Genomic DNA, 16,945 nt, shown 5'->3' with positions numbered 1-16,945 from the left:
CTCCTTCCTTACCTCCACCTCATAAAATCCCTAGCTTCCTTCAAAACTTAGTACTATCTCCTATAAGAAGCCTATTCTGATTCCCCTCCCTCTCCCACCCCATCACCTCCCCTGCCCGTTACTTGAATCCTATCACTGGAAATTACTTTGTATTCCACCCCTGCCCCCAGGGTGTGGGTGTGGGGGCTGTGTTACCCACCATAGGCCATGTGTGTCCACGTGGATCTGTCTACATGTGGCTCAAAGGGAGGCAAGAACAACTTTCTCTGGAGTCTCTCCCCCACCTTAATCCAATGAGTTTTGCCAGGAGAGGAAGCAGGAGTTTGGGGCCCAAAGCTGGCCCCTCTGCTCACCTCGGAGAGAAGAGGTCCCCAAAAGAATTACATCTATCTGCTCCCCTAAGTATTGTTAATCTAGGGGGAGTAATTTTTAGGTTCAATCCAGGCTTCTGATTGCTACTGCAGAATGGTGAAACTGGGCCTCAAACTATATATCCAGGTCTTGACATCCCCCAGATATACAATGAACACACTCAGCAAACAGCAAATAAATCCATTTATCTAAACAGATTTCAAACAGAAACGAGAGAAAGGATAAACAGGAGAATATATACTGGACAATACAGAGACAAGGAACTCTCCCTTTGAAAGTGAGGTGACTCAGCTCAGCCGAGAGAGGGTCCTAGGTCTCATCCCAGGAGAAATTCCCTGAAGTCTCTACTGTAGTAAGCTGGGGACAGGGACATGATGGAGCAGGCTCCTCTCATGTTGGCTTTTTCCTGGTCTTTTTTCTCAGAAGGAACCTGAAAAATGGCACATCTTCTCTTTCAAAGCTGGAATTCAGAAGACGAAGATATCTCTTCTCTTCAGCTCTCATCCACTCCACCCTTCACTCAGGTACAGAGCAGTGAGGGAGGATGGGCACTATTGTGTTGTCTGTGCTCTTTGCACCTACATAAAATGGACAATAAGTACTTGTTGAACTAAATGGAACTGAATTGAATTCCTTCCTTCCTTCCTTCCTTCCACGAAAACTATAAAGATAAGCACTTTGAGGGAAATAAACAGCAATAAAATAACAATACTTTATACAATAGAATTGGCTGACATGCACAGCTCATTTGAAAGTTATAAACTATTCTGCATCCGTCAAATGCACTGAATTGGTACTTACAACACGGTGGTGGGGTAGATAACTCACATATCATAATAATCCCTCATTTTATGGTTGAGAAAACTGAGCCAAAGGGAAGTGATGTGACTGGTCCATATTCTTACAATATATAAGAGGTAGAGCAAGGACAAAAGCCTTCCACTCTACCAAGGTGCCTTTCAAAGTCTTGAGACCCAGTCCCTGCCTTCAGCTGCCTTGTAATAAAGTTAGGAAAACATAATAGTAGAAGAGAGAGATGATTCAGTTCTGCATGAGTGTCCCAGGGAGGCTCTTTGGGGGTTTCCTAAGGAAAAAAAGAGACTAAGATGGGCAGTGGAAAGAAAGTATGTCTGAGAGTAAAGAGAGGTGAAAGAGTCCGCAGCTTCTCTTAATGGCCCTTGGTGGGACAAGCATGACACTTCGTCGCTGTGATCCGAGGCCTAAAGTGTTCCAGGAACAAAACGAGAGAAGAATGAGTCTTTCTGAGAAACCTCCACCTCAAATCTGGAAGAACTCAATGGAACTCAATTCATGGAACGTTGCATATAATGCCATACAGGGCTGATAGCTTGGTTAGTTTTGCTGAACTGGGTTTCTCTCCCCCACCCCCCTCCCCCGCCCCTTTCGTTTTGGTCTTTTTTATTCTTTGTTTTAAGGGATGATTCTTTTGCAGGGTAGACAGCTAGGCAGTGCAGTGGATAGAGTGCTGGGCCTGAAGTCAGAGGACTCATCTTCCTGAGTTAAAATCTTACTAGCTGTGTGAACCTGGGCAAATCACTTAACCCCATTTTGCCTCAGTTTTCTCATCTGTAAAATGAACTGGAACAGGAAATGGCAAATCACTCTTTGCCGAGAAAACCCCAAATGTGGTCACCAAGAGTTGCATACAGCTGAAACGACTGAAGGACAAAATCTCTGTGTAGGGCAGAGGGGAAAGGATTTATTTGGAAATTGAGGTGAGTGAAATATTGCTTATTAAGCATCAACCCTGCCAGAAGCTGTTCTAGGAATGTAAAAACATATTGCTCTAGTCCCTGCTCTGAAGGAGCTTACTCTATAGGGGAGAGAACACAGAGCAGGGATGGAGGCCAGGAAAGGCAATGTCACTGAGTTACATATACTATGAACATAGTGAAGTTAGGGGATTTTAGAACTTCTACTCCAACCCCCTTATTTGATAGGAAACTGGGACCCCGAGAAGTAAACCCAACATGAGAGTTAGTTTACAACCAGGATGAGGCGCCATTTTAATGGTATTTCTGCACCACATGTCTGTATGAGGGTGAAATACCTATTGAAGTGAGTGGTAGAGCTCTGTGTTCAACAAATATGGGGCTTATGGAAGTTACCGTTCTTTCAGTAAATCAATCAATAAACAAGCATGTATTAAGTGCCTACTATGGGCTAGGCAACAGGCATTCAAAGAGAAAGAAAAACAGTCTGTCCTCAAGCTTACACTATATCCAAGAAAAGTCAGGAAAGAGAGATTTCCAGAATAATACTCATGAAGGATCAGGGAATGACAGATCTAGAAGACATCTGGTCCAACTCTCTTTTTACAAATGTGGAAACTGAGGCCCATGGAGTCTAGGTGCCTTGCCCAAGGTCACACAGGTCATAAGCCTCAGAAACAAAACTGGAATTGAATCCAGGCCTTCTGGTTCTAGAGGCAGTCAAGGCTATTTTCATTGTATGGCAAAGAGGGCCCATCATTCCTCATGTTTTAGCACTATTTATATACTTCTTTCATTACTTCGAGACTCAGCTCCAGCCTCACAACCTCCAGAAGGCATTTCCTACCCCCTCTGAATCATTAGCTCTCCTCCTCACTGAAAATTATTTTTTATTTGAGTTGCACATATTTTGTTATTTACTTAACTCTGCTCTTGTGGTGTCTCCCTAGCCTTTCCCCCATACGGTGTGAGCTCTTGGCATCCCCCAACAGTACTTTAAGTGAATGATAGAAATGTGAGCTATTATATTGTTGCATACTTTGGGGTCAAATGATTTTTCCAAAGGTACACATTTCCGAAATGATTATGGAAATAATTTTATAATAATTATTATCACATATGACATATATATCATATATGATATAATTGTAATGATCAATTATTGTAACAGATGACATTGATATGTCATATATGAGCCATTGAAAATTATCACATATGATATTGATAAATCAATTGATAATAATTGATCAATATCTGTTGATAATCAGTTCTCACATTATGTCATCAATGGATAATAATCAATTATCAGATATGAAATGATACATTATATGATATGATCAATGGATAATAATCACTTATCACATATAATATTGCTATATCACATGTGATATGATCAATTGATAATCATCAAATCTCACATATAACAAGATCAATTGCTAATAATGATCACATATGACATTGATATATATGATATGATCAATGGATAACAATCTGTTAACCCATGTGATATATCATGCATGATATAATCAGTTATCAACATATGTGATACATCATATATGATATAACAAATTAATAATAAATGATCGCATATAACGTGATGAATCATATATGATGTAGTCAATTTATAGAATCGATTATTCTCTCACTCTGTAAGTTAGGGAATGCCAGTATTATTACCCCATTTTATAGATGAGGAAACCAAGACTGGGATTACAAAGCTCTCATATCTCAAAGGTGGACTTTGAATCCTGGTCTCCTAGCTCCAAGCCCACCAAGTTCTTCTCAAGTTCTTGTAGGAGGAAAGTGCTACGTACATAGCTGTTATTTAGGATGCCAGCCCCGTCAGCCTGCTCTCCCTTAGCCCAGGGCCTTGACCACAAGTGAATAATCCCCACTCAGGAGGCTGGGCGCGTTCCTCAGGACAAGCTGCTCACTGTGTTTTCATCGCCAGAAGTAGGTAAAGTTTATTTTTAGCTCTGGGTCTGAGTATGATCTAGGAACAATCCATTGTCTGGTTATCCCATGGTGGGGTCCTGGGGAGTCCCAAAATCCAGCCCCTCGGCAGCTCAGGAGAGCACTGCCCTGACCTCGTGGGTCTTCAGTAACTTCAGAGGCCAGTGGCATATTGGGGGAAACCCTTGGGCTGGACTTGGAGCTGGCTTCCATCCCCACTGCCCCTTACAAGCTCTGGTCACTGGCCAGGCCCCCATCCTTTCACCTGGGGGAGCCTGAAGAGGAGACTAGAGCAGTGACCCAAAGGATCTCCCTTCAGCTCCAAGTCCTGCACATGGACAAGTATAGTCCATGGCAGTGGGAGAGGTCACGGCAGAGAAGGGAGAGGAAGGGAGCCCTGAACAAAGGGCACTCCTCAGCCACGGCTGGGAAGGACACGGTCTCCTTCCTCCCTTGAAAGTGCCCTCGAAGGCTCTGTGAGCCCGGTGACAGGGCAGCACCAGGAAGCCTCCTCGGCCACCCCTCAGCACCCGCGGGTGGGGGTGGGGGTGCTTAGCGTGTGCTCCAGGGGAGCCCAGGGGTTCTGGGCCCTGGACATCTCCGGGTCTCGGCAGGCTCTCACTCTGCCCTAGGGTGAATGAGGGAGGAGGAGGAGGAGGTTTGGAATGGGGGTGGGGAACGATGAAGGTTAGGATTTGGTAACCATAGTGACCCCCCAGGTCCCTCCAAACATGTGTCTTTCCTTTTATAGTCAGCTGTTCCTGCTGGGAGGGGTCTGTTTTTGGATGGATGCTCTGGTGTGTGTGTGTGTGTGTGTGTGTGTGTGTGTGTGTGTGTGTGTGTGTGTGTGTGTATGGACTGCGGTGACTCTCCATTTACTTCTGGGGAGCACTCGGACCCAGCTGTGCAAAGCGTGAAAGCAAATGATGGTCCCTGGAGGGGGTGGAGAAGGAGAGGGGGCAGGGGAAGAGAGGGAGGGGGAGGGGGAAGAGAGAAGGAGGAGGAAGAGAAGGGGGAGGGAGGGAGGAAGGGAAAGGGAGGAGAAGGAGAAGGAGAAGGAGGGAGAGAAAGAGAGAGGGGGAGTGGGGAAAGGAGGGAGAGGGGGAGGAGGAAGGGAGGGAGGCCAGGCCAAGTCAGAGTGCGGAAGCCAGCAGCAGCAGCAGCTCCAGCCTTCCCAAACTTTGGGCCCTTTCCTAGTTTTCTCTCCCCCGCCCCTCCCACTGTCCCAACCCCCTTCGCCGTTTCTCTGCCCAAGTTTCTGGGGCCTGGGGCCGGCCGGGGCACAGCCTCTTGGCTTTGGAGGCCGCAGCAGACAGAGGTGGCCGGGGAGGTTCAGCTGAGCCCCAGCTGGGGAGGGAGGAGAGGGGGACTTCCTGAAGGTGACCCCGGGAGGCACGATTTCGTAGGTTCCCTGCCCCTGCCCCTTCAGCCCCCCTGTCCTCACCCTCCCTTTTTTCTCCCTTCACCCATGCTTTTTCTTCTCTCCTCTTTCCTCACCTCTTTCCCCTCTTCTAAGCTTTTCTCCTCCTTGACATCTCCCCTCCCCCATGGCTGGAAATGCAGCATGAAAAGATTGGGGTCTTGGCCACTTCCCTAATGACGGAACCATGAACTACCAGGGGATGGCATTTCCTTCTCTGCCAGCGCCTTCCCCACGGCCCTGACCACCCTCCTCCCCTTCCCAGCTGGGCCAGAGTAACCTCCTCATGCTGCTGCTGCTGCTGCTGGAAACCCAGGCTAAAACTGACCAACTGGAACTTGTCCAGAGAGGGGCTGAGCGGTGCCCTCCACCATGGCTCTCCCCTCCCTCCCCTTCTCCAGGCTCCCTGAGTGAAACTGGGGGCAGGCCTGCAGGGCCCAGCCTTGTGGGGAGAGGATTCAGGGGACTTTGGGACTCTGCTCCCAAACACATTTGAGGCCTGGAATTCCAGGTCCTTAACCCTTGTAGATTCACAAGGGAGACGAGAGGTCTCCTCCTCCACCACTCCTTTGAAGAAGAGATCTGCAACTCTCAGTGAGTACTGAAGTAGGTCCATGGTCGGGTGGGGGGAAGAGTTCTACCTTTTGTCATGGGGTTGGATGGAGGGAGTGTTGGGAACTGAGCCTTGGAGGCAAGTGTAAGTGGGGAGCCCCGTCCTACACTGGGTTTCTCTGGAGGCTGGGGTGATAATGCAGCCTGTGGGGATTAAAGGGTCTTAAATTTGCTCAAGGCCCGATGCTCTTACAGCCTGGCTTAATTTTATTTCACACACACACACACTCACATACACACACACACACACATATATATATATTATATATATTAACAAATACAGTACTTTGTTTATAGAAACTGACAATTCTATGCTGGGCTTTGCGTAAACCATACAAATAGAGTCTGTCTCATCCTTCAAGATCTCTGGAGATGGAGCTTCTAGCCCATTTCCTGATGACTTGAGTTTAAATGCAGCCTCCGACACTTGCTAGCTGTCTGACCCTGGGCAAGTCGACTTGCTCTTCTGTGATTGCTGTCGTTGGGTTCATCCTTCGTTGCTGAAGAAGACCATGCCATAGAGAAAGTCACTTAATCATTGTCTGCCTCAGTTTCCCCAACTGTAAAATGGGGATAACTATAGCACTTACCTCTCTGGGGTGTTGTGAGGATCAAATGAGGTAAAAGTTATGAAGCCCTTAGCACAGTGTCTGGCACAGAGTAGGAACTTTTGTTTCTTCCTTTCCTGCCTCCCTACTTCCCTCCCTCCCTTCCTCTTTCCCTCCTCCCTCCCTTCTTTCCTTTCTTCTTTCCATCCTTCCTCCCTCCCTTCCTTCCTTGATTCCAATGATTCCCGATGATTCCAATATCAGGAAGTTCTTTTTTAAAAAAAATCTAATCTTTCAACAGTGGAGAAAACAGAGGATGTGGAGTTGGGAGACCCCAGTTCAAATCTTGGCTTTATTGTTTATTAACTCATGACATGCAAAGCATTATTGCTCTCTGGAGCTGAGGAATGGGTGTGATGGTAGCTTTGGTCCCAACCTCACAGGGTTGTTGTGAGGGTCGGAGGAGCTCTATACATAAATTGCTGAGTGGAACTTAGAGCACCATGCAGCATGTGCTTTTCTTATTAGTGTATAAGAGGGAGACTTAGGGGCTAGAGGCGAGGTTCTTATCAAGGATCCAGAGATTTCAAGGGCTCTGTGGAATTCAATGGGGAAAAAAATACATCCTTATTTCAATACAATTGGTTTCCTTTGAAATCCTATGTATTTTATTTTATGCATTTAAAAACATGATTCTGAGAAGGGGCCAGATGGACTGCCAAAGGGTTTGGAGACATTAATAAGATTAAGGATTCTTGGATCCAAAGAGTTAGATAGATTGGAAGTGATTGAAGGACAGGATCCAAAAAGTAGAATTCAGGGATTGCTGTCCACCTGGAGGGAGGTCTCTAGTCAACAAGCCCCTACTATGTGCCAGGCACTATGCTAAGTGCTTGGGATACAAAGGAAAAAATAAAGCCCCTTCCCTCGAGGCCCCTGGCTTATGTCCTCAGCATAATGATCTGTGCCTTCATTGAGCCCTCAATGGACACAGTTGTTTCCTCACTGTGCTTTCAATATATCCACCAATGTCCTTAGTCCTCAACTTACCAGCTATTGTACCCACTGTGCCCTTAATGTCTGTGCCCTCAGCCTTGTTCTGCTCAACATTTCTGTCAGTGACTTGTATGAAAATATAGATGGCCTGCTTCTCAAATGGCAAATGATGCAAGTGGGAGGGATATTTAATGTTAAACAGTAGAATCAGGATCCAGAAAGATCTCAGTGGACTAGAACAATGGACCAAGCCTAACGAGACAAAGTTTAAATAGGCACAATTATCAAATTCTATGCTTTGGTCTCCAAAAATTACCTGACCATGTACAGAAAAGGGAGGGGCAGCTAAATATAGGATTATAAGATTTTGAGGCAGGAAGGAAGGTTCTTAGAGAGCATCGATCTCAAACCCTCAGTTTACAGATGAGTACAAGGAGGCTCGGAGGGATAAGATCATACATGTTGTAAGCCTCAGTGGGAAAGATTAGGGCAGGTCCTCTAAATCCAGGACTCTTTCCATCACTGGAAGATGATGTGAATGCAGTGTAATAGGATAATATTGTGCCAAAAGAAATGATGAAGGGAATGGTTTCAGAGAAACCTAGGAAGACTTGTATGAACTGATGCAGAGTGAAAGGAAACAGAACCAGGACCACAATTTATATTCTAGTAAATATCTTTATAAAAACAAACAACTCGGAGACTTAAGAATCTGATCAATACAATGAATCCAGAGGACTAATGATGAATGATGTGACCCACCTCCTGGCAGAGAGGTGATAGACTCAAAGTGCAGAATAAGACACACAGTTTTTGGAGATGGCCAATGTGGGAATTTATTTTGTTTGCCTATACACATTTATTAAAAGGGTTTTGTTCTTTTTTTTCCAAAGTGGGGAGAGGCTAGGTGGGATGGAGAGAAAATAAATGATTGTTAATTGAAAAAAAAAAGTAGTATGGGATATGGGCTAGTGTCCCAGACATAGAATCAGGAAACCTGGGTTTTAATTCTGATTTCGACATTTACCAGAAAGTCACTTAACCTATCCAGATGATTTTCCATCGGCAAAATAGGAACTGTAATAATTTTGTTTCTTCCCTCAAAGGAGTTTCATGAGAAGAGTAATTTGCATACTTTAAGGCGATATATAAATGAGTTTATGGTTTCTTCTATGCCATAATTCCTCTTCACTAGTGGTTCATTTGAAAAAGGTCTCAGGACTCTAGGGAATTCAAGCTCAATAATAGTTATTGTCATATAAATAATGGTATTTCTGTAACACTTTAAGATTTACCAACTGATGTCCTCACAACTATCCTGTGAAGCAGATAGTAGAAGACTTTGTTGTCCTAGTTTTAGGGAATACTATACTGCCCCCCATACACACACACCCAAGGTAGGAGTGGAAAAAAGCAATAATTTGTTTATCCTTTTTTTGAAGTGTTTTCCCCATACATTACCTAGAAAATTTCTTGTGTGTGACACTTTGAGATCATCCTTCAGTATACAGGAATATAGCTAAGCAAGGCTCATATGAAGGAAGGAAATATTTGCTGCATGCCTGCTATGTGCCAGGCACTCTGCTAAGTACTTCACAAATATTATCTTGTTTTATCCTCAGAACAGTCCTGAGAGGTAGATGCTGTTCTTATTCCCATTTTATAGTTGAGGAAATCGAGGCAAACAGAGGTTAAGGGATTTGCCCAGGGCATTTCCATGGAAAAACTGTGAACCTGTGGCTGGCTATGGGTAAGGTGTGAACTTCAGAAGATTAATGCTGCTTGGGTTTTTCTTGCTCTCTCTACAGCTTTTCCTCCAGGCTTGGGAACAGAATGATCAGCTCCATGGAAGCAGTCTCACCTGTGGAGAAGAGGAGGTCTGGAAAAGGCACAAAGGAACAGGGTGGCCAGAAACCTCACAGATCCCCACTTCTGCCCCAGGAAGCCAGAGGACCTAGTGCAATGCCCTCTGAACCTGTTAGCCTGTGGGCAGGCCAGCCCCAGGGCCCCTCTGTGCTGGAGTGTAAAGTAAGAGCCCTAAAGGAGAAGAGGATGTTGGCTGGGAAACAGGCTGGAAGTGCTGGCCCTGTCCCCCAAGAGCGACCCTCCCTGAAGAAGGCCAAGAGCCGACGGGGCAGGCCAGGTATGGCCATGCTGGTGACTGAGGGTGCTTCTTCTCAGGACAGTATGGTGGCTCCCCAGGCTCAGATGCGAACTTACCTGACAGATAGATTGCTGAATGGCAGTGATGACCTGGAGCATGGGCCAGTGCACATCCCCACTGTAAGTCACAACAGCACCCAGTCTCCAGATCAGCTCAGTTTAGGGGAGGGAAGCCAGAGGCTCCCAGAAGAGGTATGGAGACCTCCTGACTCAGGTCTCTTGCAAGAGGCCAGTTATTTCCAGGAAAGTCCAATTCAGGCCACTTCTCAGAACACGCCAGAGATCCCAGGGCGTTGCAGAGATTTGGTTCAAATGCTTTCCCTGGAGAACATGAAATCGGGAGCCCTTACAAAACATCAGATCCAAGTGGAAGACCTAGATGAGGCGTCCCTGGCCTTAGAGCAAAAAGATCCCCTTTGTGAGATCACCCTACAAGGACAGCTGTGGAGAGCAGGCAGCTGGGATTGTTTGAGGAACGGCAACCACGCCTTGTCCTTGGCTGACCGGGTGGAGAGGAACCGCCTTCTTCTGCAAGAGAAGAAAAGCCTGTCTGAACACAGCTGTTCTCAACTCCACCAAGTCAGACACCCAGCCAGAGCCCAGGATGGAACCGCCCCAGGTGAGTCCAGTAACGGTGCAAGGCCTGTTCTGGGATCAGTCCTTCTATATAGAAAAGAGGAGCAGGGAGGCTATGACAAATCCATTCATCTGTATTCTCTTCCTACCATCTTTTGGGGATGAATTTTCTCCCCAAATATCCATCAGTTCCCCAGCATCACCATTTGCTGAAGTCCTGCTGTCCTCTGCAAAACAGGCCATACAACTAAAAGGCCTGACCTGGTTGATGAATGGGGAGCAGCAGAGCTGACCCCAGGCTCCCCTCCTAAGCACTGCCATGGCCCTTTCCCTATTGTGAAAATGTGGCAGTTGGTGGAAATCTGCAGCCCATGCTAAGACTTCATCAATTTTGGTGTATTGGGTAAATAGAAAGCAGCTCTGTTCCATAAAAAGTTTGGGGAGCCCCTGTTGTTTCCAGTTGCATAGTGTTGCTTCCCTGGTAGCTTAGGCACAGGGGAAGGAGGGCAAGCCCTCCTTACCTCTCCTTCCTCCCTTTCCCATTCCTGCAAGTCCCATCTTCTCTGAAAGTCAATTGTCTTTGAGATCCTTAAGAAAATATCACAGTACAACTCTATAAAAATGGACTTTTGTCCCAGTGTCATTAGTGCTGACTCTCTGCCCTAAGCAATCTCTTTCTCAGGCTGAGCAGTGTGGGAGTGCAGCCTGTTGGCGTTCTCTGTAGGGAGGTAATTGTTTTGGAGAGCATCATTTTTGTTCCGTCCACCAAGTGGCAACTGAGGCTGCTCCTAGCTTGTCTCACTGGTAGCAGTGAGGAGAATTTAGCTGGAAAGATGTAAGGACACAGAAGGGAATGTGCCATGTGTTCCATGCAGATTAGTGACCAGGGGACCGTCGGCTCCTGGATTTTGTTGTTTTGCCCCAATCTGTTTCTTTGTTTTGGGTCCTAGAGCTGCCAGGAGGAGACCCAGATTGGGACTCAGGAGTATCCCTGCAGGACTCTGATGGGTGCAGGTAAGAGTTCAGAACTCATTCTTTCTTTTGTCCTTAGCTCCCTACTCCTCACCCCTATCCCCACCCCAACTCATATCACAGTGGACGCTGGTTTGGTGGTTGGCCAAAATCCTTTGATTCCAGACCACAGAGCAGAATTTCTACCTCTGCTGATCACTACCTTCTGAAAGTACCAAAAAGAGTAAGTTACTCTTGGGTGCCTGGGATCATGCCTAATTATACTTTGGAGGAATGCTAGTCAGGCAAAGGGGGTGCTTACTTGGGAACAAGCCAGGAAGCATGCTGGTAAATATTTAACAATTAGCTCTCCAAAAGCCAATATGTTTTAAATTTTTTTTTCTTTTCCCCCAATTACACGTGAAAACAATTTTTAACGCTTTTTTTAAGTTTGTAGTTCCAAATTCTATCCCTTCCTCCTCTTCATCTTCCTTGAGAGGCTAAGCAGTCTGATATAAGTTATACATGTGCGATCATGTAAAACATTTCCATGTTAGTCATTTTGTGAGAGAAAACAAGAAAAGGAAAGAAAGTAGGAAGAAAGAAAGAAAAAGAAAGGAAAGAAAGAAATGAGGGAGGAAAGGAGGAAAGGAGAGAAGGAAGGAAAGACGAAAGGGAGGAAGGAAAGGTATGCTTCAGTCTGTATTTAGACACTATCAGTTCTTTCTCTGGAGGCAGACAGCATTTTTCATCATCAGTCCTTTGGATCTTGGATCATTGTATTGCTGAGAATAGCTAAGTCACTCACAGTTGTTCACTGCACCATGTTGCTGTCACTGTATACAACGTGCTGCTGGTACTGCAGGACACACTTTTAAGTTTAATCTTCATTATTAAGATTTTCTCCATCACTTTCTTAAGACTAGACAATAAGCAAAATAACTCAAACCCTGATCTGTGGCATGTAATGGGTAAATGTTCATACTAAAAATTTAGCAATTGTCTCTCAGAAAGGGGTTGGAACTTGACTCCAGCATGCCCGTGACCAGGATTCTCAGTCAGGACTTAGCACTAAATAACCTCTTTTATGAATATATATAGTTTTGAGCTAACCATTTAACTTCTGTAGGTATCCATTTCCCCATCTACAAGACAAATACCAATGTAAAATAATAAGACTCAGCAGTCCTAGGTTCTCATCTTGGTTTTTCCATTTATAAAGCTATGTGACTTAACAATTCAGTTATCTCTCTGGCCTAGGATTTCATAGAGTCTCAGAATTGGAAGCACTTCAGAAGTTATCTAGTTAAATTCATTTCTGAGCAAGAATATCCTCTTTAATATCCCAAAGTAATCCCCCAGCCTCTACTTGAAGACCTGAAGTTCTCTATAGGAGAGCTCATTACGTTGTAAGTCATCCCATTCCAGTTTTGGGCATCTCTGATCATTAGGAATAATTTCTTGAAATCAAGCTGAAATCTGCCCTCTAGAGCCAAGCAAAAAGTTTTCTCCATCTTCATTTTGACAGTTCACCACATACAGGAAGACAGCTCTCTTGTCATGTCTCCAGCAAGCCTTCCCTTCTCTCTGTTAAATAGTCCTGCTTCCATCAATTTTCATGTAGCACGGTTTCTAGGCTTGTCAATATTCTCGAGACACATTCCAGCAAATGAATGTATTTTCTGAGATGCCCATAACAGACCAAAGTGCTTCACCTGTGGTCTCACTAGGTGGGAGTACAATGAGATTACACCCTCCCTCTGTTAATGTAGTTACTCTTACACATGTCTATTGGCTTCCAGAACATGCCATTGACTCATATTGAACTGCATTCCATTAAAACCCCAAAATATTTTTCACAGGAAATGACGTTTAGCCACGTCTTCCCCATCCCGTACTTGTGAAATTGGTTTTTTGGACAACAAGTAGAGAGATCTAGAGAGATCTTTTGAGACCCCAATTCTGGTTTTCCTATTATCTCTTTCAGTTTCATGTTAATACATTTCATATGTATGCTATCTGTTCCTTCATTTGATTTAGTTCAACATTTAAATACTTAACTGTGTAAATAGCCTCTTGTGAAAAAGACAGAAAGTCTTTGCTAAAAATTCTGAAAAGGACATAGTCCAGGACACATCCCTGGGGCACGTTGGCAGACACCCCCTTCAGGAAGACATCGGTCCATTAATAATTATTTTTTTGTTCTAGTTATTTGGTCAAATGATCAATGAATCATCAAGTATTTGTTAAGCACTTATCCTATTTCAGACACTGAGATAAGTGCAGTGAACCTCCCCAAGGCCTACGTCTCAGGTCCAGCAGTCTCTGTTCTGGGCTACTCCACTTCTATCAGAGTTAGGATATTTTGGTGAAGCAAGAAACACTGATTTTGGGAAAGTGGTCATTTGACCTCCTAATGACCGTAGAAAAGAAGGAAGGAGGGAAATAGGCATTTGTTACACTCCTACTGTGTACCAAGCACTGGGCTAATTGCTTTAAAAATATGTCATTTGATCCTCACAACAATGCTGGGAAGCAGGTGCTATTGCTATCCCCATTTTACAGTTGAGGAAACTGAGGCAGAGGTTAAATGATTTGCCCAAGATCACATAGCTAGTAAGCATCTGAGACCAGATTTGAACTCTGGTTTTCCCATAGCTTCCACAGCCACCAAACTTCCTGCTGCCCAGTAAGGAATTGTGGAACAGTGGAAAGAAAGCTCACTTTTAGGATGCTTGGATCTGGGTTCAGATCCTGCATCTGACATGACCTATGTGACCTTGGGCTAGTCTCTTTGGGTATCAGTTCTCTTCTCCATCAGGTGGAGAGGCTGAAGGTCCTCTAAGTCTCCTCTCACATCTAAGTCTATGGTCCTGTGACTGATATCAAAGACTCCCAGAGGGTTCAGGCCCTGGTTACCAGAAGAGTGCATCCCTTCTCATCAACAACACTTAGCACAGGGCCTGCATGTAGGAGGATCTAAATACACATTTATCAAGTGCACGATGGGTAGTTTGAGCTAATTGCCCAGAAAAATAGAAAGGTGTCTCAAGCTCTCCCTGCCCCCTCCCCAGAGTGGGGCTTCAGTCCAAGCATGTAGTACCCTGGGTGGTGAAGAGGAAGGCTGAGTCTGAACCCAGGAATAGTTTCCAGTTCAAAAGTAGTCGTTTCTAAACTAGGTCATCCTTAGCCCCAGGGTAAGTCAGTTCCAGAACTGACGTGTTTGCCATGGTAAATTTAAGAGCAGTTCCATGCTAGACACCTCAGAGCTACCCTGGCCTCGACAGAAAATCTCTCCGGGGTCTGAGCTGCCAGATCTGTTTACTGAGACATCTCAGCAAATGAGTGGCTAACAGCTGTGCAGGCCTGGACTGACATCCCTGTGGGGCAGGGGCAGGGGTGTAGAGGCTAGTATGTGGGTCCCAGAGTAGCATGTCAGCCCAGGTATGGTCCACCTGGAGGGGTGCCAATGCAGCAGTCATAGCCACCCCCTGCAGGATGGCAGGTACCATACCTGTCCATGCAGTGATCCAGGCACTCAGATTAGAAATCAGAAAAGACATCTGGGAGCTGCTTCCAGTTTTACAGCTGTGCAGTGATCTCACCCCTCATCAGCATCTTATGGTTTCTGCTGAGGACTGAGGTTGACATCACTGATTCCCATTGTCCAGGACACTCCCTCCCATTCATTCAACTGGAAACTTGATCTTTCCTCAGATGCTTTTTAGAAACATGGAGCAGGTTCTCTATCCCAATATCCTAGGCTTAGCAAAGATTTCTGAGCAGAAGAATAACGTGACACGATCTATGTCTGAGGAATATCATTGTGGCAGGGATAGGAAGTATGGACTGGGGTGGGGGAGACAACGAGTGGAGGGGGAGGGGGAGGATGTCTGGATTCATGTTAGTGAGGGGCTGTACTAGTGGCAGTAAAGTGGGAATAAGGAGGAGAGGAGAGATGGGGAGATGTGAATGAGGTAAGATTGATAGGATTTGGTAACTGATTGGATGTTTGAATGAAGGGCAAAGAAAGAGTGAAAGATAAGCCAGCGGCTTGGAAATAATGATGGCAAGGGGAAGACCAATTTGAGGGGGTAAAATAAGCAGTTTGGGGGATGGGACGTGCTGGGGGGGAATCTGTGAAAATGAGAGGGTTGTACTAGAATCAGCATCTCTTACTGTTGGAAGTGACCTTATAGACCTTCTGGTACAAGTCAAGTGAAGTCACTAAGCTTTTTAAAGTGCCTACTGTGTACCAGGCCAAGCTGTGAAGAAAGGCATAGACCAGTCCCTGCTCTCAGGTAGTTCACAGTCTACTAGGGAGATGACATGCAGTTGATCACATACAAACAAGATAAATTGGAGATAATCAACAGAGGGAAGGCACTAAAATTAGAAGGGGCTGGGAAAGACTTTCCTGTAGAAGGTGGGATTGTAGTTGGGACTTGACAGAAGCCAGAGAAGCAGGAGGTAGAAAGGAGGGGGAAGAGCATTCCAGGCCTAGGAGGAGAGTCAGAGAGAATGCCTGGAGTCCAGCCCATACCTGGACAGTGAGCTCTTTAGCTTCATACTCATCAGACTGTTGTGGAGTCATTTCAGTCCTATTGGACTCTCCGTGACCCCATGTGGGGTTTTCTTGGCAAAGATGCTAAAGTGGTTTGTCATTTCCTTCTCCTGCCCATTTTACAGATGAGAAACTGAGGCAAATAAGGTGAAGTGACTTGCCCAGGGTCACACAGATAGGAAGTGTCTGAGGCCAGATTTGAACTCATGAAGATGAATCTTCCTGATTCCAAACCTAGTCCTTTATCCACTGAACTACCTAGCTGTCCACACTCAGCCAGCAGTCATCCAGATTGTATTTGAAGTGGGGTGAGATGTGGAGATGTCTGTTTGGAAATCATCTGCAGAAAGGTGGTGACTGAAGTCATGGGAGTGAATGAACTTGTCAAGGGAGAGAGTGTACAGGGCAAAGAAGCTGATGACAGATCCTTGTGGAAAACCGTAATTAAAAGGTTGGGTGGAGGATGAGAAACCAGTGAAGGAGACAGAAGGAATGATTAGAGAGGTGGGTAGAGAACCAGGAGAATATGTCATCTCTGAAGGTGGTTGCCATAGGTTGCTTTGGCTTCATGTGACCATTTTTTTTCTTTCTTTACTTCCTTCCCTTCCTCTTTCTTTCCTTTGTCCCATCCTACCTTCCTTTTCTCCTCCCTTCCTTCCCTTCTCTCTTTGCTTAATTCCTTTCCTTCTTTCCTTCTCTCCTTTACTTTTCTGATGAGCTATTTGTTTATACTTCCTTCTTGGACTACTCCAGACCTGCTTTGCTTCAGAACCAACCATTGCTTCCAATTTTAAGACTCTTAAAATAACGGAAATATAGCAAACATTAGTATGAAGATTACAGGACCAAATATAATTAGGGGCTGGAGTAGTCAGAAAAAGCTTCCTGGAGGAGGAGGGCCTGGAGCTGGCCCTTACAGGATACGGGAGGAGAACTGATAGGATCGTCAAAAAAGTCAAGAGCGTGAACAGCATCAACCGAAGGCCCTGAAGCAGAGATGTGTTATGTTTGTGGGGCGGCACGGAGAGATGGACTGACCAGAGCAGAGGATCTGTTC

General features: G+C 45.3%; 1 protein-coding gene across 2 annotated transcripts in view; it reads left to right on the top strand.

Moving 5' to 3' along the window:
- The first annotated feature begins 794 nt into the window (after positions 1 to 794).
- Positions 795 to 16,945, top strand: part of KIAA1614 (KIAA1614 ortholog) — a 52,628-nt gene continuing 36,477 nt past the window's right edge. The window contains exons 1-3 of one of the 2 annotated variants that reach the window (XM_072648480.1): positions 795 to 896; positions 9,443 to 10,416; positions 11,324 to 11,387. In XM_072648480.1, the coding sequence (XP_072504581.1) occupies positions 9,468 to 10,416; positions 11,324 to 11,387 (1,013 nt within the window). In that variant the 5' untranslated portion in view covers positions 795 to 896; positions 9,443 to 9,467. Of the gene's footprint in view, positions 897 to 5,199; positions 6,073 to 9,442; positions 10,417 to 11,323; positions 11,388 to 16,945 lie in introns of those variants that run through there. The other variant, XM_072648479.1, reaches the window with a different exon arrangement.

The sequence above is a fragment of the Notamacropus eugenii genome, chromosome 2, assembly GCF_028372415.1.
Source record: "Notamacropus eugenii isolate mMacEug1 chromosome 2, mMacEug1.pri_v2, whole genome shotgun sequence".
NCBI classification, from domain to species: Eukaryota; Metazoa; Chordata; class Mammalia; order Diprotodontia; family Macropodidae; genus Notamacropus; species Notamacropus eugenii.
The sequence above is the reverse complement of the archived record's forward strand: the minus strand, read 5'-3'. Positions and strand labels throughout refer to the sequence as shown.